Genomic DNA, 20,324 nt, shown 5'->3' with positions numbered 1-20,324 from the left:
TGGAGCTTCCCAGGCTATTAATTTCAGCTCACATCCTTTACCGGCTATTAAAATGGGGAACCTGAAAAAATTGATGTAGGGTTCCCCTATAATTAATAACCAGCAAAGGCTATGCAGACAGCTGTGGGCTGATATTAATAGCCTAGGAAGGGGCCATGGATACTGCCCACCTCCACCACAGGCTAAGAACACCAGCGCTTAGCCACCCCAGAAATGGCGCATCTCTAAGATGTGCCAATTCTGCCACTTAGTCTCGCTCTTCCCACTTGCCCTGTAGCGGTGGCAAGTGGGGTGATAGTTGGGATGGTTGATGTCACCTTTGTATAGTCAGGTGACACCAAGCCCCAAAGTTAGTAATGGAGAGGCGTCAATAAGACGCCCCCATTACTAACCCCATAGTCACATTGTATGAAAACACACACCCAAAATAAAGTCTTTTAATTGAAAGAATGACACAGACTCCTTTAATAACCTTAATTAAACCATACTTACGACTTCACCCATTCCACCAATGCCCTTGTCATCTGCAAAAAAGTTAAAAATAAAAAACAACAATATTCCTCACCTTTCAGCAGAGATGATAATCCATTTGTCCCACGACGGGTCCAGCTCTGCTATGTAACAACTCTGCTGGCATCACGGCATGGCCTCTCATCTCTCACACCATCTTACCCACTGCTCCAGGTCATGTTGTGGTTTCTGTTTGTTGCCAGCTCCATATTCTGTGCCTCTGCTCTCTGCATGCTTCCTGGCTGTGTGCATAGGGGGGTCAGCGGCGCCAGAACTCTCTGGTTCTTATAGAATCAGGGCACACCTGTCTAATCTGTTCCTGACCAATCACCAAGAGGCCTCCTGTATTTAGGACAGCTCCACCCTGTGGACGGGGCCTGTGCAATGCGTTAACTCAGTTTGTGTTTTGCTTCTGAGCTGCCAGGCCTTGCTCTGTGTCTTGCCTTCTCTGAAGGCTGTTTTCCTTGCTTTGCATTGTATATTGGTTGTCTGCCCTCCAGTAGGCTGTATATCCTGGTCCCTGTGTCTTTGTTCTTTCACCTTGTCTTGTTCCATTACCTTGTCTGAACTTTGTCCTACCTGTCTCCTTGTCTGTGGTTTCTTTCCCTGCAGTGCCGCTCTGCTCTCGGCTCCACACTTTGCAACCTTCCTTTGCTTCTTACTCTGCAACCTATGACTTTGCCCTGCACTCTGTGCCTTTGCTTTGCTCTTGGCTCTGCACTCTGTGCCTTCACTCTGCTCTTGGCTCTGCACTCTGTGCCTTCACTCTGCTCTTGGCTCTGCACCCTGTGCCTTCATTCTGCTCTTGGCTCTGCACCCTGTGCCTTCACTCTGCTCTTGGCTCTGCATCCTGTGCCTTCACTCTGCTCTTGGCTCTGCACCCTGTGCCTTCAATCTGCTCTTGGCTCTGCACCCTGTGCCTTCACTCTGCTCTTGGCTCTGCACTCTGTGCTTTCACTCTGCTCTTGGCTCTGCACTCTGTGCCTTCACTCTGCTCTTGGCTCTGCACTTTGTGGTTCTACCCTTGTCTCTCTTGCAGCTCTGCCTCTGCTCCGCACTCCTGCGGTTCTGCTCTGTTCTACTCTGCTCTGCTCCTGCTGCTGCAGAAATCTCTTGCTGCAGCTCCTCTCCGCATTCCTTGTGGTTCCGCTCTGCTTAGCTTCTGTTGCTGCACTATCTCTTGCTGCTCTACCGCTCCTATCTGCAGCCTTGCGGTTCTCTTCCTGTGTGAACAGGTCTCAACCTGTTCCTTCGTACACCACACCAACCAGCGCTGTGTCTCTGCCGTTCCTGCCAGCCCTGTGTCTCTGCCATTCCTGCCAGCCCTGTGTCTCTGCCGTGCCTGCCAGCCCTGTGTCTCTGCCATACCTGCCAGCCCTGTGTCACTGCCGTGCTTGCCAGCCCTGTGTCTCTGCTGTGCCTGCCAGCCCTGTGTCTCTGCTGTCCCTGCCAGCCCTGTGTCTCTGCCATGCCTGCCAGCCCTGTGTCTCTGCTGTGCCTGCCAGGCCTGTGTCTCTGCCAGCCCTGTCTCTGCCGTTCCTGCCAGTTCTGTGCCTCTGCCAGCCCTGTGTCTTTGCTGTGCCTGCCAGCCCTGTGTCTCTGCCGTGCCTGCCAGCCCTGTGTCTCTGCCGTACCTGCCAGCCCTGTGTCTCTGCCGTACCTGCCAGCCCTGTGTCTCTGCCGTACCTGCCAGCCCTGTGTCTCTGCCGTACCTGCCAGCCCTGTGTCTCTGCCGTACCTGTGTCTCAGCCGTGCCAGCCTACTCGTCTGAGTTTCATCCGTGCTCATCTGCCGGCCCTGCCTGATGCCTACACCTGTCCTAGTGTTCCTGTTCTCCAAGTGGGATCAGCAGCCACAGCCAAACACCACCCTGGAGTAGCACCTGGCAGCTGCCTGCCGCACAAGTCTGACCTCACCATCAGAGGCTCCAGCGAAGACCAAGGCAGCAGTCATAGTCACGCCCCTTCCAGGGTAGTTTGGTTCGAGGCACAGTGGGGCCACAAACCCCCCAAGCTCACGCCCACCAGTTAGGGCGTGAGCGTGACATGCTACATCTAGATGGCAGGCTGCATGATGCGACCATTTGGCCTGTCATCCAGTAGACACTGAGCACCATGAAGAATATAACTACTATAATACTGCTCCTATATACAAGAATATAACTACTATAATACTACCACTATGTACAAGAATATAACTACTATAATACTGCTCCTATATACAAGAATATAACTACTATAATACTGCCCCTATGTACAGGAATATAACTACTATAATACTGCTCCTATGTACAAGAATATAACTACTATAATACTGCCCCTATCTACAAGAATATAACTACTATAATACTGCCGCTATGTACAGGAATATAACTGCTATAATACTGCCCCTATATACAAGAATATAACTACTATAATACTGCTCCTATGTACAAGAATATAACTACTATAATACTGCTCCTATGTACAAGAATATAACTACTGTAATACTGCCGCTATGTACAAGAATATAACTACTATAATACTGCCCCTATGTACTAGAATATAACTACTATAATACTGCCCCTATGTACAAGAATATAACTACTATAATACTGCTCCTATGTACAAGAATATAACTACTATAATACTGCCCCCTATGTACAAGAATATAACTACTATAATACTGCCCCTATGTACAAGAATATAACTACTATAATACTGCCCCTATGTACAAGAATATAACTACTATAATACTGCCCCTATGTACTAGAATATAACTACTATAATACTGCTCCTATGTACAAGAATATAACTACTATAATACTGCTCCCTATGTACAAGAATATAACTACTGTAATACTGCCGCTATGTACAAGAATATAACTACTATAATGCTGCCCCTATATGCAAGAATATAACTACTATAATGCTGCCCCTATATGCAAGAATATAACTACTATAATACTGCTCCTATGTACAAGAATATAACTGCTATAATAATGCCCCTATGTACAAGAATATAACTACTATAATACTGCTCCTATGTACAAGAATATAACTACTTTAATACTGCCCCTATATACAGGAATATAACTACTATAATACTGCTCCTATGTACAAGAATATACCTACTATAATACTGCTCCTATGTACAAGAATATAACTACTATAATACTGCCCCTATGTACAAGAATATAACTACTATAATACTGCCCCTATGTACGAGAATATATGTGCAGTGATTTCTACAGTATACATTATGTACTGCTGATTGGTGGTATATAATGACGAGTTTGGCTCTTGACTTTACCAGTAAACATCATACCGGGAACCTCAGAGCTCAGTAACCTTGTGTGACTTTCCTGGGTGGTTGGTGGCGGCAGTACTGATTAGCACCCTTATATTTGCTCTGTATCTGGCAGTGTTCACATGACTGGACATACAGCAGAATTCTTACATATCACTCAGACAATGCCCAGGAAGCTGCTTCAGCCATAATTACTGATTCTTACAGGGAAAAGCCTTCATTTAGGTGAGTTACATCTCATCGGTTGATATAGTTACTACTTCTGAACCCATCTGACATGGAGAATATTTAGACTTCACCATTTTATGTTCACTGTGTTATCTAAGTTATTCATTAATTCTTAAAGGGATGATAGGGGAGCAAAGTGACCGTCGTGGCTGTGGGACAATGTGGATATCACTGTTATTATGGGACACTGTGGATATCACTGTTATTATGGGGCACTGTGGATATCACTGTTATTATGGGGGCACTGTGGATATCACTGTTATTATGGGGCACTGTGGATATCACTGTTATTATGGGGCACTGTGGATATCACTGTTATTATGGGGCACTGTGGATATCACTGTTATTATGGGGGCACTGTGGATATCACTGTTATTATGGGGGCACTGTGGATATCACTGTTATTATGGGACACTGTGGATATCACTGTTATTATGGGGCACTGTGGATATCACTGTTATGGGGCACTGTGGATATCACTGTTATTATGGGGGCACTGTGGATATCACTGTTATTATGGGGGCACTGTGGATATCACTGTTATTATGGGGCACTGTGGATATCGCTGTTATTATGGGGCACTGTGGATATCACTGTTATTATGGGGCACTGTGGATATCACTATTATTATGGGGGCACTGTGGATATCACTGTTATTATGGGGCACTGTGGATATCACTGTTATTATGGGGGCACTGTGGATATCGCTGTTATTATGGGGACACTGTGGATATCACTGTTATTATGGGGCACTGTGGATATCACTGTTATTATGGGGCACTGTGGATATCACTGTTATTATGGGACACTGTGGATATCACTGTTATTATGGGGACACTGTGGATATCACTGTTATTATGGGGGCACTGTGGATATCACTGTTATTATGGGGGCACTGTGGATATCACTGTTATTATGGGGCACTGTGGATATCACTGTTATTATGGGGGCACTGTGGATATCACTGTTATTATGGGGCACTGTGGATATCACTGTTATTATGGGGGCACTGTGGATATCACTGTTATTATGGGGCACTGTGGATATCACTGTTATTATGGGGGCACTGTGGATATCACTGTTATTATGGGGCACTGTGGATATCACTGTTATTATGGGGACACTGTGGATATCACTGTTATTATGGGGCACTGTGGATATCACTGTTATTATGGGGGCACTGTGGATATCACTGTTATTATGGGGGCACTGTGGATATCACTGTTATTATGGGGCACTGTGGATATCACTGTTATTATGGGGGCACTGTGGATATCACTGTTATTATGGGGGCACTGTGGATATCACTGTTATTATGGGGGCACTGTGGATATCACTGTTATTATGGGGCACTGTGGATATCACTGTTATTATGGGACACTGTGGATATCACTGTTATTATGGGGCACTGTGGATATCACTGTTATTATGGGGGCACTGTGGATATCACTGTTATTATGGAGCACTGTGGATATCGCTGTTATAATGTCCCCATCCTGGTCTCTTCTTATAGTAATGTCCCCATCCTGGTCCCTTCTTATAATAATGTCCCCATTCTGGTCCCCATCATATAGTAATGTAGCCATACTAGTCCCCATCTTATAGTAATGTCCCTATTCAGGCCCGCATCTTATAGTAATGTCCCCATCCTGGTCCCTTCTTATAGTAATGTCCCCATCCTGGTCCCTTCTTATAGTAATACTAGACTGTGGCCCGATTCTAACGCATCGGGTATTCTAGAATATGCATGTCCCCGTAGTATATGGACAATGATGATTCCAGAATTCGCGGCAGACTGTGCCCGTCGCTGATTGGTCGAGGCAACCTTTATGACATCATCGTCGCCATGGCAACCATTATGACATCTACGTCGATAGTGTGCCCGTCGCTGATTGGTCGAGGCCTGGCGGCCTCGACCAATCAGAGACGCGGGATTTCCAGGACAGACAGACAGACAGAGAGAAAGACAGACGGAAAAACCCTTAGACAATTATATATATAGATTCCTATCCGAGGAAGCACCTTGAGAAGAGCTGACTTTGTCTCAGGGGCCCAAGGGTCGCAGAATGGAATCTCAGATGCCGCATGTGGCCAGTGAGCGGCATATTTGAAGCTCCTGGATTATTGTATCGACGCGTTTAGCTTTAGAGTCCTCTCTTTTTCCATCTTCAGATACATCAGATGCAGGTTATTACATGAGACCATTTTGTTGTCCTATCAAACCTTATTTTAGTGTCGGTCACATCTGGCTCAGGTTGTGGCAGGAGATGCGTTTCTCGTGAAGTACAACCCTCGCTTCAGCTTCATTTATATCCGATACCATCACGCGGGTTATTACATGAGACTGGATTCAAGCTTTAGCCTAATTTACATCTGATATATGCTGATGACTGATGAGCCAAAGAGTCCACATCTCACCATCCACCACTGAACCCGAGACCGCCATCATTTTATAGACGATCATCTTTTCTATCTCATACATACATGTGACTATTTAGCATATGATTAGCTAGGCAGATTCTCCTCATGTCGCTGCATTGTTACTGTTTTGCTCCTGGTGGTGGGAAAATCTGTTTCTTCCTTTGTGAGGGGATGAAGAGAAGAATGGACTTCAATGGGGCTGCGTGTTCTGCTCCGTGTCTGGAACCACCGGGGCAGATACCAGTGTTCCCGGGGGAGAAATTATCTGTTCTGGACCGACCTTCCCATGTGACATAAGGGGGCGGGGACAGGTCAAAAAGACGACAGGAGTCCAGGCGGGAAAGTGCAGGGCGCAGGGGAGTGAACTGACAGCGTGGGGGCCACCCGACCGAGGACGCGAGCAGAGAGGCTTGACACTGTGAGCGCCCCCCAAACTGACGCTGACGGCCAGCCTCCGTGACTGGAGGAGACTCCCCTGACAGGTTAGAGGCAGGCCCGGTGAACAGAGGAGGAGGCCTGAGCCCCTGAGAGGAGTACTTGGACTGACTGAGGAGCGCAGCACCGTTCCTGGGGTGACTCGTTCCTGGGGTGACTCGTTCCTGGGGTGACTCGAGCAGGACCTCGCCTCGCCCCACGCCGCCCTCTTACCTGCTTTGGGAACCATATCTTCGGCGTGGACTGGGACCTGAGAGACTTAATGTGCCAACGTTGACGGTGCCAACATTGGAGAATTAGACCCTTCAATCAAGCCTCCTTCGGACTGATACGTTTATACCTGCCTTTTGATTATTTCCCTGAAATACTGTTTTACTTTTAATTGCTGCATTTAATTCCCCCCATCCTCTCCTCCCTGCGTGGAGTGGTAATCCCTGTTAATAACTCTTGGTCTGCCTCAGATCGGTGGCGACATCCTCTGTACCTGCAGATTATTACACCTTTAGGGCTCATTTCCACTTGCGAGGAAAACGGACGAGTGCAATCTGATACAAAATCGGATTGCACTCGGACCAATGTTATTCAATAGGTGTCTTTTCTTTTGCGATTTTTTTTTTTCTCAGCTGAAATCAGACTGAGAAAAAAATCGCAGCATGCTGCGTATTGCTGCGACTCTCGGACGAGACTCGCCAATGCAAGTCAATGGGTGCGAGAACAAAATCGCACAGCACTCGCACCATGCGAGTTCTGTCCGATTTTTACGCACCGGTGTCCTTTGGAAAGCTGGTAATTCAGTGCGGTGTACAGTAAAATCACACTGACAGGTTAGAATAGAGAAGATATATACACATAGAATGTGTATATATACATATATATATGTCAGTGAGACACCTATATATGTATATTTATATTTAATGCAGCGCAAGATAGCAGAAAAGCCGCTAATTCAATTGCCGGCTTTTCATTTCTCCTTCACAAACCCGACAGGATATGAGACATGGTTTACATACAGTAAACCATCTCATATCCCTTCTTTTATTACATATTCCTCATTAGTAATGTTCCAAGTGTCTGTGTGTAAAATTTGGTGGCTCTAGCTGTTAAAATAAAGGGTTAAATCACGGAAAACATTGGCGTGGGCTCCCACGCAATTTTCTCCGCCAGAGTGGTAAAGAAAAAATCCGATGAAAAAAAATGTACACAAGAACCAACTATATTAAAAAATATAATTTTTATTAGCAAAAAATATATATAAAAAAAATGTGAAAACATGAAAGGTGTTAAAAAGTGGGAAACCAGAAAATGGCACAGGGACCCCCAGAAGAAGGCAGTTTGCCGAAACGTGCGTAGGGGCTGGCATTGGCACCCACCTAGAGGTAATAAGGTTTACACTACTATTAGAGATCTTCTTTTTTTGGAGTCTGTTTTACGTCTGTAGAGATGCTATTTTTGCACTGTGTACTTACACATTTAGATGTTTGACGTAGACCATGTTTATCTCATTTGTATCTAGTTTGTTGTAGTGCCTCTGTAGCTATTATGTGCCATCCCTGTGCCATTTTCTGGTTTCCCACTTTTTAACACCTTTCATGTTTTTACCTATTTTTCTTATGTTTTTTGCTAATAAAAATTGTATTTTTTCATATAGTTGGTTCTTGTGTACATTTTTTTCATCTGATTTTTTTGTATGTTTGTGCTGAACCGTTACTATGTCCATTAGTAGTGAAATAGGTTTGGTATCCATTTAGGCCCTTTTTTTTGGTCTGTGTTTGGTGGTTTGGATACTCCTATTTTTGATTCAACTCTGTTTCTTCAGAGTGGTAAAGCCAGTGACTGAGGGCAGATATTAATAGCCTAGAGAGGGTCCATGGTTATTGCCCCCCCTGGCTAAAAACATCTGCCCCCAGCCACCCCAGAAAAGGCACATCTGGAAGATGCGCCTATTCTGGCACCTAGCCACTCTCTTCCCACTCCCCTGTGGAGGTGGGATATTGGGTAATGAAGGGTTAATGTCACCTTGCTATTGTAAGGTGACATTAAGCCAGATTAATAATAGAGAGGCGTCAATAAGACACCTATTACACTAAACTATTACAACACCCTGTGTCTTTATTTAATTAAAATACTTTATTCATAATGTGTGTGTGTGTTTTATTAACCCTTTACTACTATTGGATTAATAATACACACACACATTATGAATAAAGTATTTTAATGAAATAAAGACACAGGGTGTTGTAATAGTTTATTATACTCTCAATCCAATTGAAGACCCTTGTCACCTGAAACAAAGTTAAAATAAAAAATCAACAATATCCCATATCTTCCATCGTTACAGTCTTGTCCCACGCTGTAAATCCATCAAAAGGGGTTAAATAATTTTACAGCCAGGAGCTCTGCTAATGCAGCTGTGCTCCTGCTTGTAAAATCTGGGGAATGAATGGAAAGCAGGGGAACATAGCTACCTAGACTTGCGGTGCTGCGCCCCCTGCTGGCATAACCTCAGATGAACTCGAGCGTGGGAATTTTTCAGAATATTTTCTCACGCTCGAGTTCATATGAGTTTATAGCAGCAGGGGGCGCAGCACCGCAAGTCTAGGTAGCTACATTCCTCTGCTTCCCATTCATTCCCCAGATTTTACAGGCAGGAGCATAGCTGCATTAGCACAGCTCCTGGGTGTAAAATTATTTAACCTCTTCAGATGGATTTACAGCGTGGAACAAGACTGAACGATGGAAGGTATGGGATATTGGTGTTTTTTTATTTTAACTTTGTTTCAGGTGACAAGGGTCTTCAATTGGATTGAGAGTATAATAAACTATTACAACACCATGTGTCTTTATTTCATTAAAATACTTTATTCCTAATGTGTGTGTGCTTTATTAACCATTTACTAGTATTGGATTAATAATGGATAGGTGTCTTATTGACGCCTCTCCATTATTAACCTGGTTTAATGTCACCTTACAATAGCAAGGTGACATTAACCCTTCATTACCCCATATCCCACCGCTACACGGGAGTGGGAAGAGAGTGGCCAAGTGCCAGAATAGGCGCATCTTCCAGATGTGCCTTTTCTGGGGTGGCTGGGGGCAGATGTTTGTAGCCAGGGGGGGCCAATAACCATGGACCCTCTATAGGCTATTAATATCTGCCCTCAGTCACTGGCTTTACCACTCTGGCGGAGAAAATTGCGCAGGAGCCCACGCCAATTTTTTCCGTGATTTAACCCTCTATTTTAACAGCTAGAGCACCCAAATTTTACACAAAGACACTTCTAACATTAGTAGTCAGGATTATGTAATAAAATAAGGGATATGAGATGGTTTACTGTATGTAACCATGTCTCATATCATGTCGGGTTTGGGAAGGAGATAGCAAAAGCCGACAATTGAATTACCGGCATTTCTGCTATCTAGAGCTGAATTAAATATAAATATATATATATATATATATATATATATATATATATATATATATATATATATATATATATATATATATGTAGGTGTCTCACTGACATATATATATATGTATATATACCTATTCTATGTGTATATATCTATTCTAATCTGTCAGTTTGATTTTACTGTACACAGCACTGATTTGCCGGCTTTTCAAAGGACACCGATGCGTAAAAATCGGACAGCAATACGGATGTCATACGGATGTTGCGATAAAAAATCGCATGACACTCGCATGATTTACCTGTGTTTTTTCGGTCCGTAAATTGGACTGTTTGTTTTTCTCGCAAGTGGAAATGAGCCCTTATGCTACAAATCACAATCTGTTCCCACATTCCCTAGTAGCTCAGTGTGTTATTAGGTCGATTTCCAAGTGAGAGGTCATTGGTTCAAATTGAGGAGCAGCCATGAAGAAGATTTCCCAAGAAAAGAGAAACAGCATCATCCAGCTCATCGATAGCACTCTGTCGGCCAAGAAAATTGCCAAACTGCATCATGTGCATCAATATGAAATGAAGTCCATCCATCAATTCAGAAGCCAAGAGGTGGAGGTCCAGACAAAATATTGGAGTCATCAAGTCATCCCAAGGTCTATCCGTTCTGGAGACAAACATGGCAGTGGAGAAGACGCGTATGCTTCGTAATAGTGAGACCACCGATGTCCAGGCAAGCTCCGCGTGATGCAGGTTACAGAAGTCTGGGAAGGTGGCCCGAAAAAAGGTGAAGAAACCTCAACTTCAAAATTGTCATAAGATGTCGGCTTGAGTTTGCAAAAAAAGTACAGGAGAAGATTGGAATGAGGGTTATTTGGAGAGAAGAGATGAAATCTTTTTTTTTTTTTTTCTCTCTCTCTCTCTCTCTCTCTCTCTCTCTCCACATTCCAAATCGCTACTGCGCACAAGCGATAAAATGATGATAGGCGTGCACGCCCTAACCCCTATGTCCTTCATTGGCTGTAAAAATGGCGCTAAACGCGTCATACGAAAGGCGACTTTGGCGCCAAGATCGCGTACCGCATGGCCGACCCCACACAGGGATCGGGTCGGGTTTCATGAGACGCCGACTTTACCAAAAGTCGGCGACTTATGAAAATGAACGATCCGTTTCGCTCAACCCTAATCACAAGGATTACACTGGTCAACAGCATTTTTGGTGCCAAAGATATTTCATTGAATTTGGGGTATTTTTGGGGTGCTGATTCTGAATATGTCATCAGTTTTGCCAGATTGGCTCAAGTTTTTGAGATTTTTGGTATGTTATTTATAGCACTTGTTGGTAAATGCGACGCATCATCTCATTGATTTCTTTGGATTAGTACTTGAACTGAGCAGTTCTCAATATAGTTTTGTGTTAATTAGTGTTCTAAAAGTTTGTTCATAGCTTGATTTTTGCACTAACTTTATGTTGTTGTCTGTTTTCCAGTGAAAAGCATGAACTCATCAAGAAGAAGTTGTCTTAACGATCCAGACTCATTCTGTTACATTTGTGGTGAATACACACTGCCAAAACATAGAAGAAACATAACAGACTTCGTAAAAAAAGTGTATTTTGCCTATTTTGGGGTTATGCTTGGGGACCAAGACAAGTTTTGGGCACCACACATAGTGTGCAAAGCATGTATCGAATTATTACGAAAATGGAGCAAAGGACAAAGAAAAAGCTTCAAATTTGGTGTTCCAATGGTGTGGAGAGAGCCAAAAAATCATCATGATGACTGTTATTTCTGGTAAACACAGGTACAGGCACATCTTCACAATGAGGGACAGGCCTTCTTGCAGATTCCATGTTACTCCCATTTTCGTTTCTTATGCTTATTGAATCCTTGCACTTGCACTGCACAGAAATAACAGTCATCATGATGATTTTTTGGCTCTCTCCACACCATTGGAACACCAAATTTGAAGCTTTTTCTTTGTCCTTTGCTCCATTTTCGTAATAATTCGATACATGCTTTGCACACTATGTGTGGTGCCCAAAACTTGTCTTGGTCCCCAAGCATAACCCCAAAATAGGCAAAATACACTTTTTTTACGAAGTCTGTTATGTTTCTTCTATGTTTTGGCAGTGTGTATTCACCACAAATGTAACAGAATGAGTCTGGATCGTTAAGACAACTTCTTCTTGATGAGTTCATGCTTTTCACTGGAAAACAGACAACATAAAGTTAGTGCAAAAATCAAGCTATGAACAAACTTTTAGAACACTAATTAACACAAAACTATATTGAGAACTGCTCAGTTCAAGTACTAATCCAAAGAAATTAATGAGATGATGCGTCGCATTTACCAACAAGTGCTATAAATAAGATACCAAAAATCTCAAAAACTTGAGCCAATCTGGCAAAACTGATGACATATTCAGAATCAGCACCCCAAAAATACCCTAAATTCATTAAAATATTTTGGACACCAGAAAAAAAAATTTTTTTTGTTGACCTGTGTTATTATTGTTTGAGACGCGTTTCGGGGTCGGCTCGGCCATTTCTTCCCTTTCATCCGATACAGGTTATTTCTAGAGATCCAACACCTTATCAAATATAATGGAGTGATTCTCTGATTATTCCCAGAGGTCATCCACTGACTTCACTCATCTCCCCCCATGTATCGGTCATGGGAATTGGCCTGAGGGGGATAACTGCCCCTGTGGTCGGTCTGGAGTGTCCGGTCTGGAGGTTCCTGGGCGCTGTACCCCGCTGCGGCCGCCAGGTGGCGCTGTAGAGCTTTGCAGCCTGGACTGCAGTGCGCGGCCTGCCCCTGTCTCCTCCCATAGCTCCTGTTACAAGCTGGGTGCCCCCTCCCCCATCATTGGCTATTCCTCCCCTCCTCCCCCTGGCTGTGTGTCTGCTGTGCCCAGTCTCCAGTCTGTCGGCCCTTCATGGAGCCCCCTGGACTCCTGCGCTCTGCCTGCTCCTCCTGACACAAAGAAGCCAGCAAGCAGCTGCCCATCACCTCCCTGCCTGGCACCAGAGCTGGAGGAGCCCGGGGAAGGAGGGAGGCTGCCCCCTGGACCTCTCACACAGCCACCCCTGGGATTTATGGTGGCTTCTCGGCCCTCCTCAGGCACCATGCAGCCCCCTCCAAGAAAGGTGAGGAGGGAGGGGGGAGACAAGGGGCAAATGGAGGGGTGGGGGGCTGCCCTGGCCCTCCCCCAGGTGCAGGCTGCATGCATTGTTGTGTGCGCTGCATTCCATGTGCATTGTGTGTGCTGTGCTGTACAGGAGCCTGCAGCTGACACACTGCACCGACCTGACACCAGCAACTTCCCAGCCTGATACATTGTAACACTGGATGAGGAGTGTGTGCGCACAGCCTGCCCAGGGCTGGACACATGCAGGGAAGGGGATTCATGGAGCTTTCCCAGATCCCTGCATGTCCTGAGACTAGACTGTTACATTGGAGCAGCCTGAAGTTTATCTGCAGCATAGATCCACAGTGTGCAGCCTGGATGCTCCATGGAGATGGTGACACATTGTAGCAACTGAGATTTCTGGGCTCTGAAAGGTGATACATTGTAACTACCTGGTGTTCTGCAGGATGATACATTGTAACTACCTGGTGTTCTGCAGGATGATACATTGTAACTACCTGGTGTTCTGCAGGATGATACATTGTAACTACCTGGTGTTCTGCAGGATGATACATTGCAACTACCTGGTGTTCTGCAGGATGATACATTGTAACTACCTGGGTGTTTGCAGAAGGATGATACATTGTAACTACCTGGTGTTCTGCTGGATGATACATTGCAACTACCTGGTGTTCTGCAGGATGATACATTGCAACTACCTGGTGTTCTGCAGGATGATACATTGTAACTACCTGGTGTTCTGCAGGATGATACATTGTAACTACCTGGTGTTCTGCTGGATGCCATGTAACTACCTGGTGTTCTGCAGGATGATACATTGCAACTACCTGGTGTTCTGCAGGATGATACATTGCAACTACCTGGTGTTCTGCAGGATGATACATTGCAACTACCTGGTGTTCTGCAGGATGATACATTGCAACTACCTGGTGTTCTGCAGGATGATACATTGTAACTACCTGGTGTTCTGCAGGATGATACATTGTAACTACCTGGTGTTCTGCAGGATGATACATTGTAACTACCTGGTGTTCTGCTGGATGCCATGTAACTACCTGGTGTTCTGCAGGATGATACATTGTAACTACCTGGTGTTCTGCTGGATGCCATGTAACTACCTGGTGTTCTGCAAGATGATACATTGTAACTACCTGGTGTTCTGCAGGATGATACATTGTAACTACCTGGTGTTCTGCAGGATGATACATTGTAACTACCTGGTGTTCTGCTGGATGCCATGTAACTTACCTGGTGTTCTGCAAGATGATACATTGTAACTACCTGGTGTTCTGCAGGATGATACATTGCAACTACCTGGTGTTCTGCAGGATGATACATTGTAACTACCTGGTGTTCTGCATGATACCATGTAACTACCTGGAGGGTTTCCAGGATGATACATTGTAACAACTTGGATTCCTGAGCCCTCCAATATGATCCTTTATCAATACCTGGGGGGGTTGTAAATTCCTGCACATTTGCAGGATGATGAGGATACATTGGAACTACCTGGGTTTTAGCTTTTTGCGGAAGGCGGATGATACATTATAACAAATTGGTGTCCAGCACAAAGATACATTGTAACTAGAGTTAAGCGAATATGTTTGGAAACTATCGGTGAATCCGAATTTGCTATATTGGTTCACTATTCGTGCTGAATTTGTCTGACGATCGTTTACAAACAGATTAGCTCTTTTCTACTCCCATTGACTCCAATGGCAAAAAACAATATTCGCCGGCGATCGTAATCCAAATATTGGAAAAATTTGCTCAAGTCTAATTGTAATTACCTGGGAATTGCATCATGATGGCGGTTACAATGTATCAAAATAAACCCCATCATCCTGAAAAAGTCCAGGTATAGTCTGATACATTGTAACTACCTGCAATTTTGCAGGAGGAGGAGGATGATGCATTGTTTCCTGAGCTTTGTATCATGGTGATTTCCCATACATTGTAACTACATGGACTTTTGCTGATTTTGATACATTGTATCCCCCCGAGCTGCAGCCTGGCCTGGCGGCTGCCTGGTTGCTGCAGTTTCCACCTCTGATACATGCCGTACTGTCAGGTGAATGCAGATTCTTCCATCCTGGGCCTGCGGCCGTTCACAGGTTGTCTTCCTGCAGGCTGGAGGTGGCTGCTGTGTCTTCCTCCATTGGATGATACATTGTTTCTGTAGGATTATGTAGAGTTGTTACATCCAGGGATTATTATCTGCAGCATCTTTCCCCAGTCTTGATCTCTTCAGTCACCAGTCTCCAGGCTTCTGCTTCCACATTGTCGCCATCTAATCTCAGTGTGACCTGCAGACTGTATGCAGGGGGATTATAGGAGGCGTATGATGGGGCCTGCAGGATGCAGCCGTTTTCACCTACGCTGCAGATGATTACATCCTGGGCCTGCAGATGTTTGCAGCTTTTGGCCGGGGTCTCGCGGCTGCAGTTGTGGCCTTATTCTGGACACCTATGGTCACAGGGGCTGCTCCGTTTTCCTGTGGATTGTTTGCTTGGTTGCAGCAGGGACCAGTTTTGACATTTGATGCATTGGAAGATTTATCGATATATTATCATAAGATGCTCAAATTCATGAATGGTGCACGGGCCGTTAGAAATGTCGTGTTTCTTTAGACGTGGGTCCTCTGTGAAGCTGCTCTTATGACCAATAATGTATAGAACAACATGGTGCACATGTTCTCACCAAGGACAATTCATCCACTTCAGGGAGATTGTGTCATGTTCAGCACATTGCAGGGACGGTAACGTTCCCCATTCTACGGATCCTCGGGACCCATAGGCTTCCTTTATTATATGCATAATGTCAATGTCGCGAGTAAAGGTGGTCTGGAGACATGAGGGTCTTCTGGAGAAGTCTGGTATATACAATTTCCACTGTGGATACATTGTTCCAAGTTCTGTGTGAACTGTGCAGATCCAGAGTATCACCTGTCACTACTGAGTGGGCGTCTCGCCCTAAGGCCGGGTTTGGAAGACGAGTAAAAAATTGTCTCTCGGCCATAAAAAATAAACTGGGATGTTAATACGCACATCTGAATGAGCCCTAAAGGCCGGATATCCAGAACGTCACACCTGCTGCTCCCAAACGTGTTCCTGCGGCTACGAAATGGGAGATGCAGATTAATGGCGAAGATTGTTTTTAGTAGTAGTAATATCAATGATACGAGCAATGGATTACAATGGGGCAATACCCAAGTAACCATTTAGGGTATATGGCACAACTGTGCACCCCTGTTGGCCTAGGCTCTGCTCGCGCCCCCCCCCCCCGTTGGCCTAGGCTCTGCTCGCGCCCCCCCCCCTTGGCCAAGGCTCTGCGCGTGCCCCCCCCCTTGGCCTAGGCTCTGCGCGTGCCCCCCCCTTGGCCTAGGCTCTGCGCGTGCCCCCCCCCTTGGCCTAGGCTCTGCGCGTGCCTTCCCCCTTGGCCTAGGCTCTGCGCGTGCCTTCCCCCTTGGCCTAGGCTCTGCGCGTGCCTTCCCCCTTGGCCTAGGCTCTGCGCGTGCCTTCCCCCTTGGCCTAGGCTCTGCGTGTGCCTTCCCCCTTGGCCTAGGCTCTGCGCGTGCCTTCCCCCTTGGCCTAGGCTCTGCGCGTGCCCTTCCCCCTTGGCCTAGGCTCTGCGCGTGCCCTTCCCCCTTGGCCTAGGCTCTGCGCGTGCCCTTCCCCCTTGGCCTAGGCTCTGCGCGTGCCCTTCCCCCTTGGCCTAGGCTCTGCGCGTGCCCTTCCCCCTTGGCCTAGGCTCTGCGCGTGCCCTTCCCCCTTGGCCTAGGCTCTGCGCGTGCCCTTCCCCCTTGGCCTAGGCTCTGCGCGTGCCCCCCCCCTTGGCCTAGGCTCTGCGCGTGCCCTTCCCCCTTGGCCTAGGCTCTGCGCGTGCCCCCCCCCTTGGCCTAGGCTCTGCGCGTGCCCCCCCCCCCCCCCCCCTTGGCCTAGGCTCTGCGCGTGCCCCCCCCCCCCCTTGGCCTAGGCTCCTTTTCAGGAGGATTTGGAGAGTTTCTACTCAGTTTCTGCCCCAAGAACGCAACAAAAACTCAATGCGCGCATGCCGTAATAATTAGCTTTTTTTTTGTTTGTTTGTTTAACCCTCCGTCAGGGGCAATATGTTTCATAACGAGTTTAGGGGCATTGCGCCTGTCCGGCACAGGCTAGAAAATTGGCTATATTTTCCTTTTTAAAAAATGTCAATGCTCTAAATGTGATCAGTTACCATAATAGCAATGTAATAAATGAGAATACATATAATCAGGTGGAAAAAAAATGTTTAATAACCAGAAAAGTAATATGTTTCTATGTCTTGAGCATCCTCCTCACTCTCTCCATCTTGATCTGTATGGACACATCTGGACATTCTTCCACATCATCTTCTGAAGCAATGTCACTTTCTTCCCCTAAATCTTCTAGCTGTAAGGGGTCTGTCTCATCATCAATCAGTATATTTTGCACTTGCTCAACATGAAGGGCATTGGACAAGTCAAATATTCTCCTCGCCATTTCAGAAGAAAAGCTGAAGCAAGAGAGAGAATGTGTTAGGGCGCAATGTGCCTGAGAAGCACACTCTTATTTCTAACAAAACCTTCTATGACAAATCCACAAATTTAGCACGAGCTATTCATAAAACAAGCTAAAAAAAACAATTGGGATGAATAAAAACAGCAAATTCTAACCGTCAAAGGTGTGACGCGTTCAGGGGCAATGAGCCTGAGAAGCCAAAACACTGATATGTGATCTCCTGCAGCTCTGCAGCACAAGAGGCTTCTCAGGATTCACACAGCCTTTAAAGTTAGGAAGGTACTGGGAGGATGGTGTTTCCCAGACAAACCACTGAAAATAGAGAAATGAAACTAAGTGAGCTGCGCCTGTCAGATCAGTTGCCCCTGACGGAGGGTTAAGTCCCTTTTTTTATGTCTTCTGGCATTAGTTGCCATCTTTAAAATTGCGCGCACGGGTTAATTAATTTTGTGCAAATTCAGTGAATGTTTTTGTCTTTTACTATTAACTCCCTTTTACAGCAAAAAGTCAAACGATCCACAAAATAATAGCGCAGAAAATATTTGCGCACAGTTTTCCGGCATAAGAAAAAAATCACTGCTGGAGGAAACTGAAGTTTTTGCAACTTTTCAAAATGGTAAACAGAAGAAATAGAAAATAGACAAAAAAGGTGCAACTGCAAAGAATAATTAGGCATCAAACAAAAGTAAAGAACGTAAAATAGGAAGAAAAAAAAGACAGAAAAATAGGCACAAATGCAGTAATGAAAGCCTCGTCAGGCGGCCATGGTCTGAGGCTTGTGCTGAACGGACTGATACATTGTAACAATCTGATGATTCCGCGCTGGTCGGGCCCCGCAGGGGATGGAGCCGGCGGCTCGTGCTGAGTCTGCAGGTCCGCACTTCTCCCTATAGGTGACTTGGATAACACTTTCCCCCAGCACATGCAGCAGAGCGGTCTCTGCCTGGAGAACCTCGGCTCTGCTACATCTGGAGGCTGCGTTTCCTTCAGCTTGATACAGTTTGATTATCTGGACTGTGCTTTAGTCTACGATGATCCGATTGTTGCTCTTCAAATCGCCATACAATGGGGTACGATTTCTTTCCACACACTTTTCGGCCTAAACTGCCCATTAAGGGCTTAGTTAAAGGGGTATTTGGATAGAATATCCCTTTAATAATCATATTTCTACCTATTTGAAGGAGGTTATCCCTTATCCCTCTAGATCAGGGGGCGTCCAACCACTGGGAATCTCGCTGATCTCTTGCTCGATCGTTGCTCGGTTCATTCCAGCGCTGTATTTGGATGGAGCAGTGGTCGGCCGTGTGCATCGCCGCTCTGTCTGGCCATAATATGGGGTCCCTGCGGTTGGACCCCCCATGATCTAAAGGATATCCTCTATCCTGTAGACGGGGGATAATGTTTTCCAACCGGAATTCCCCTTTAATGTTTGTACTGGATGCAAAGTTTTGCTTTATCAATATTTAATGAGAAGTTCTGCAACTTTCATAGAGACTTTGTGTTTTAATTCCTCAAAACCTCTGCTTGATGTCAGTGAATGACCGCATCCTTGCTCGCCTCCTGAGGCTGAAAACCTGTACAGGGCCAATGATTCTCACAGCTGAAGGTTTGTTACAGTTGTATCCAGTCTGTACATCGGGAGCACAAATGTCTCCGATAGTTTGTTACAATGTATTAGTCCGGAGTCAGAAGTAATGTCACATGGCCCCACATGAGGGTCACATAAACGTTCACATCTCCTCATCTTGGGGGTCTGTAAGGGTCCAAGCAACTAGATTCCCACTGATAGGATCTACCATAGATGTCAGATCAATATGCCGCCTCCATGGCACGCTTTGCTGGTCAGGAGTGTGTGCCCGGGCTCAGAGCTTTGTATGGTGGAGTGCAGACCTGGGCATGACGAGCAGCCGGGGCCTTCAGAACTGTCTAGACTTGGTACAATTGTAACAAACCCTCAGCTGTGAGAAGTATAAGATCATTATAGGATGTAAACAATCATCTTTCCATTCGCTGACAGTAAGCAGACTTCTTGATAAGGTGTAAGAAATGCAAAATTTATTCAAAAGTTTCCCAACTGTCAGTACACAATGATTAAGAATGGAAAGTGCACGGTGTTTGTCAGCAGTCTGTTATCTGTGGGGTTAAGTGTATGGCCCGGTATATTGGTTGCAGGCTCTGGGGACCGGTGGCAGGTAGGGTCTATTCCGGGGTCCCGCGGCAGGTAGGGTCTATTCCGGGGTCCCGCGGCAGGTAGGGTCTATTCCGGGGTCCCGCGGCAGGTAGGGTCTATTCCGGGGTCCCGCGGCAGGTAGGCTCTATTCCGGGGTCCCGCGGCAGGTAGGCTCTATTCCGGGGTCCGGCGGCAGGTAGGCT

General features: G+C 45.7%; 1 protein-coding gene across 3 annotated transcripts in view; it reads left to right on the top strand.

Moving 5' to 3' along the window:
• The first annotated feature begins 13,142 nt into the window (after positions 1 to 13,142).
• Positions 13,143 to 20,324, top strand: part of FCHSD2 (FCH and double SH3 domains 2) — a 136,906-nt gene continuing 129,724 nt past the window's right edge. For 2 of the 3 annotated variants that reach the window (XM_077298774.1, XM_077298773.1), the window contains exon 1: positions 13,143 to 13,432. In XM_077298774.1, coding sequence (XP_077154889.1) covers positions 13,382 to 13,432 — 51 coding nt within the window. In that variant the 5' untranslated portion in view covers positions 13,143 to 13,381. The remainder of the gene's footprint in view (positions 13,433 to 20,324) is intronic. The other variant, XM_077298772.1, reaches the window with a different exon arrangement.

The sequence above is a fragment of the Ranitomeya variabilis genome, chromosome 3 (assembly GCF_051348905.1).
Source record: "Ranitomeya variabilis isolate aRanVar5 chromosome 3, aRanVar5.hap1, whole genome shotgun sequence".
In the NCBI taxonomy this organism is placed as follows: Eukaryota; Metazoa; Chordata; class Amphibia; order Anura; family Dendrobatidae; genus Ranitomeya; species Ranitomeya variabilis.
The sequence above is the reverse complement of the archived record's forward strand: the minus strand, read 5'-3'. Positions and strand labels throughout refer to the sequence as shown.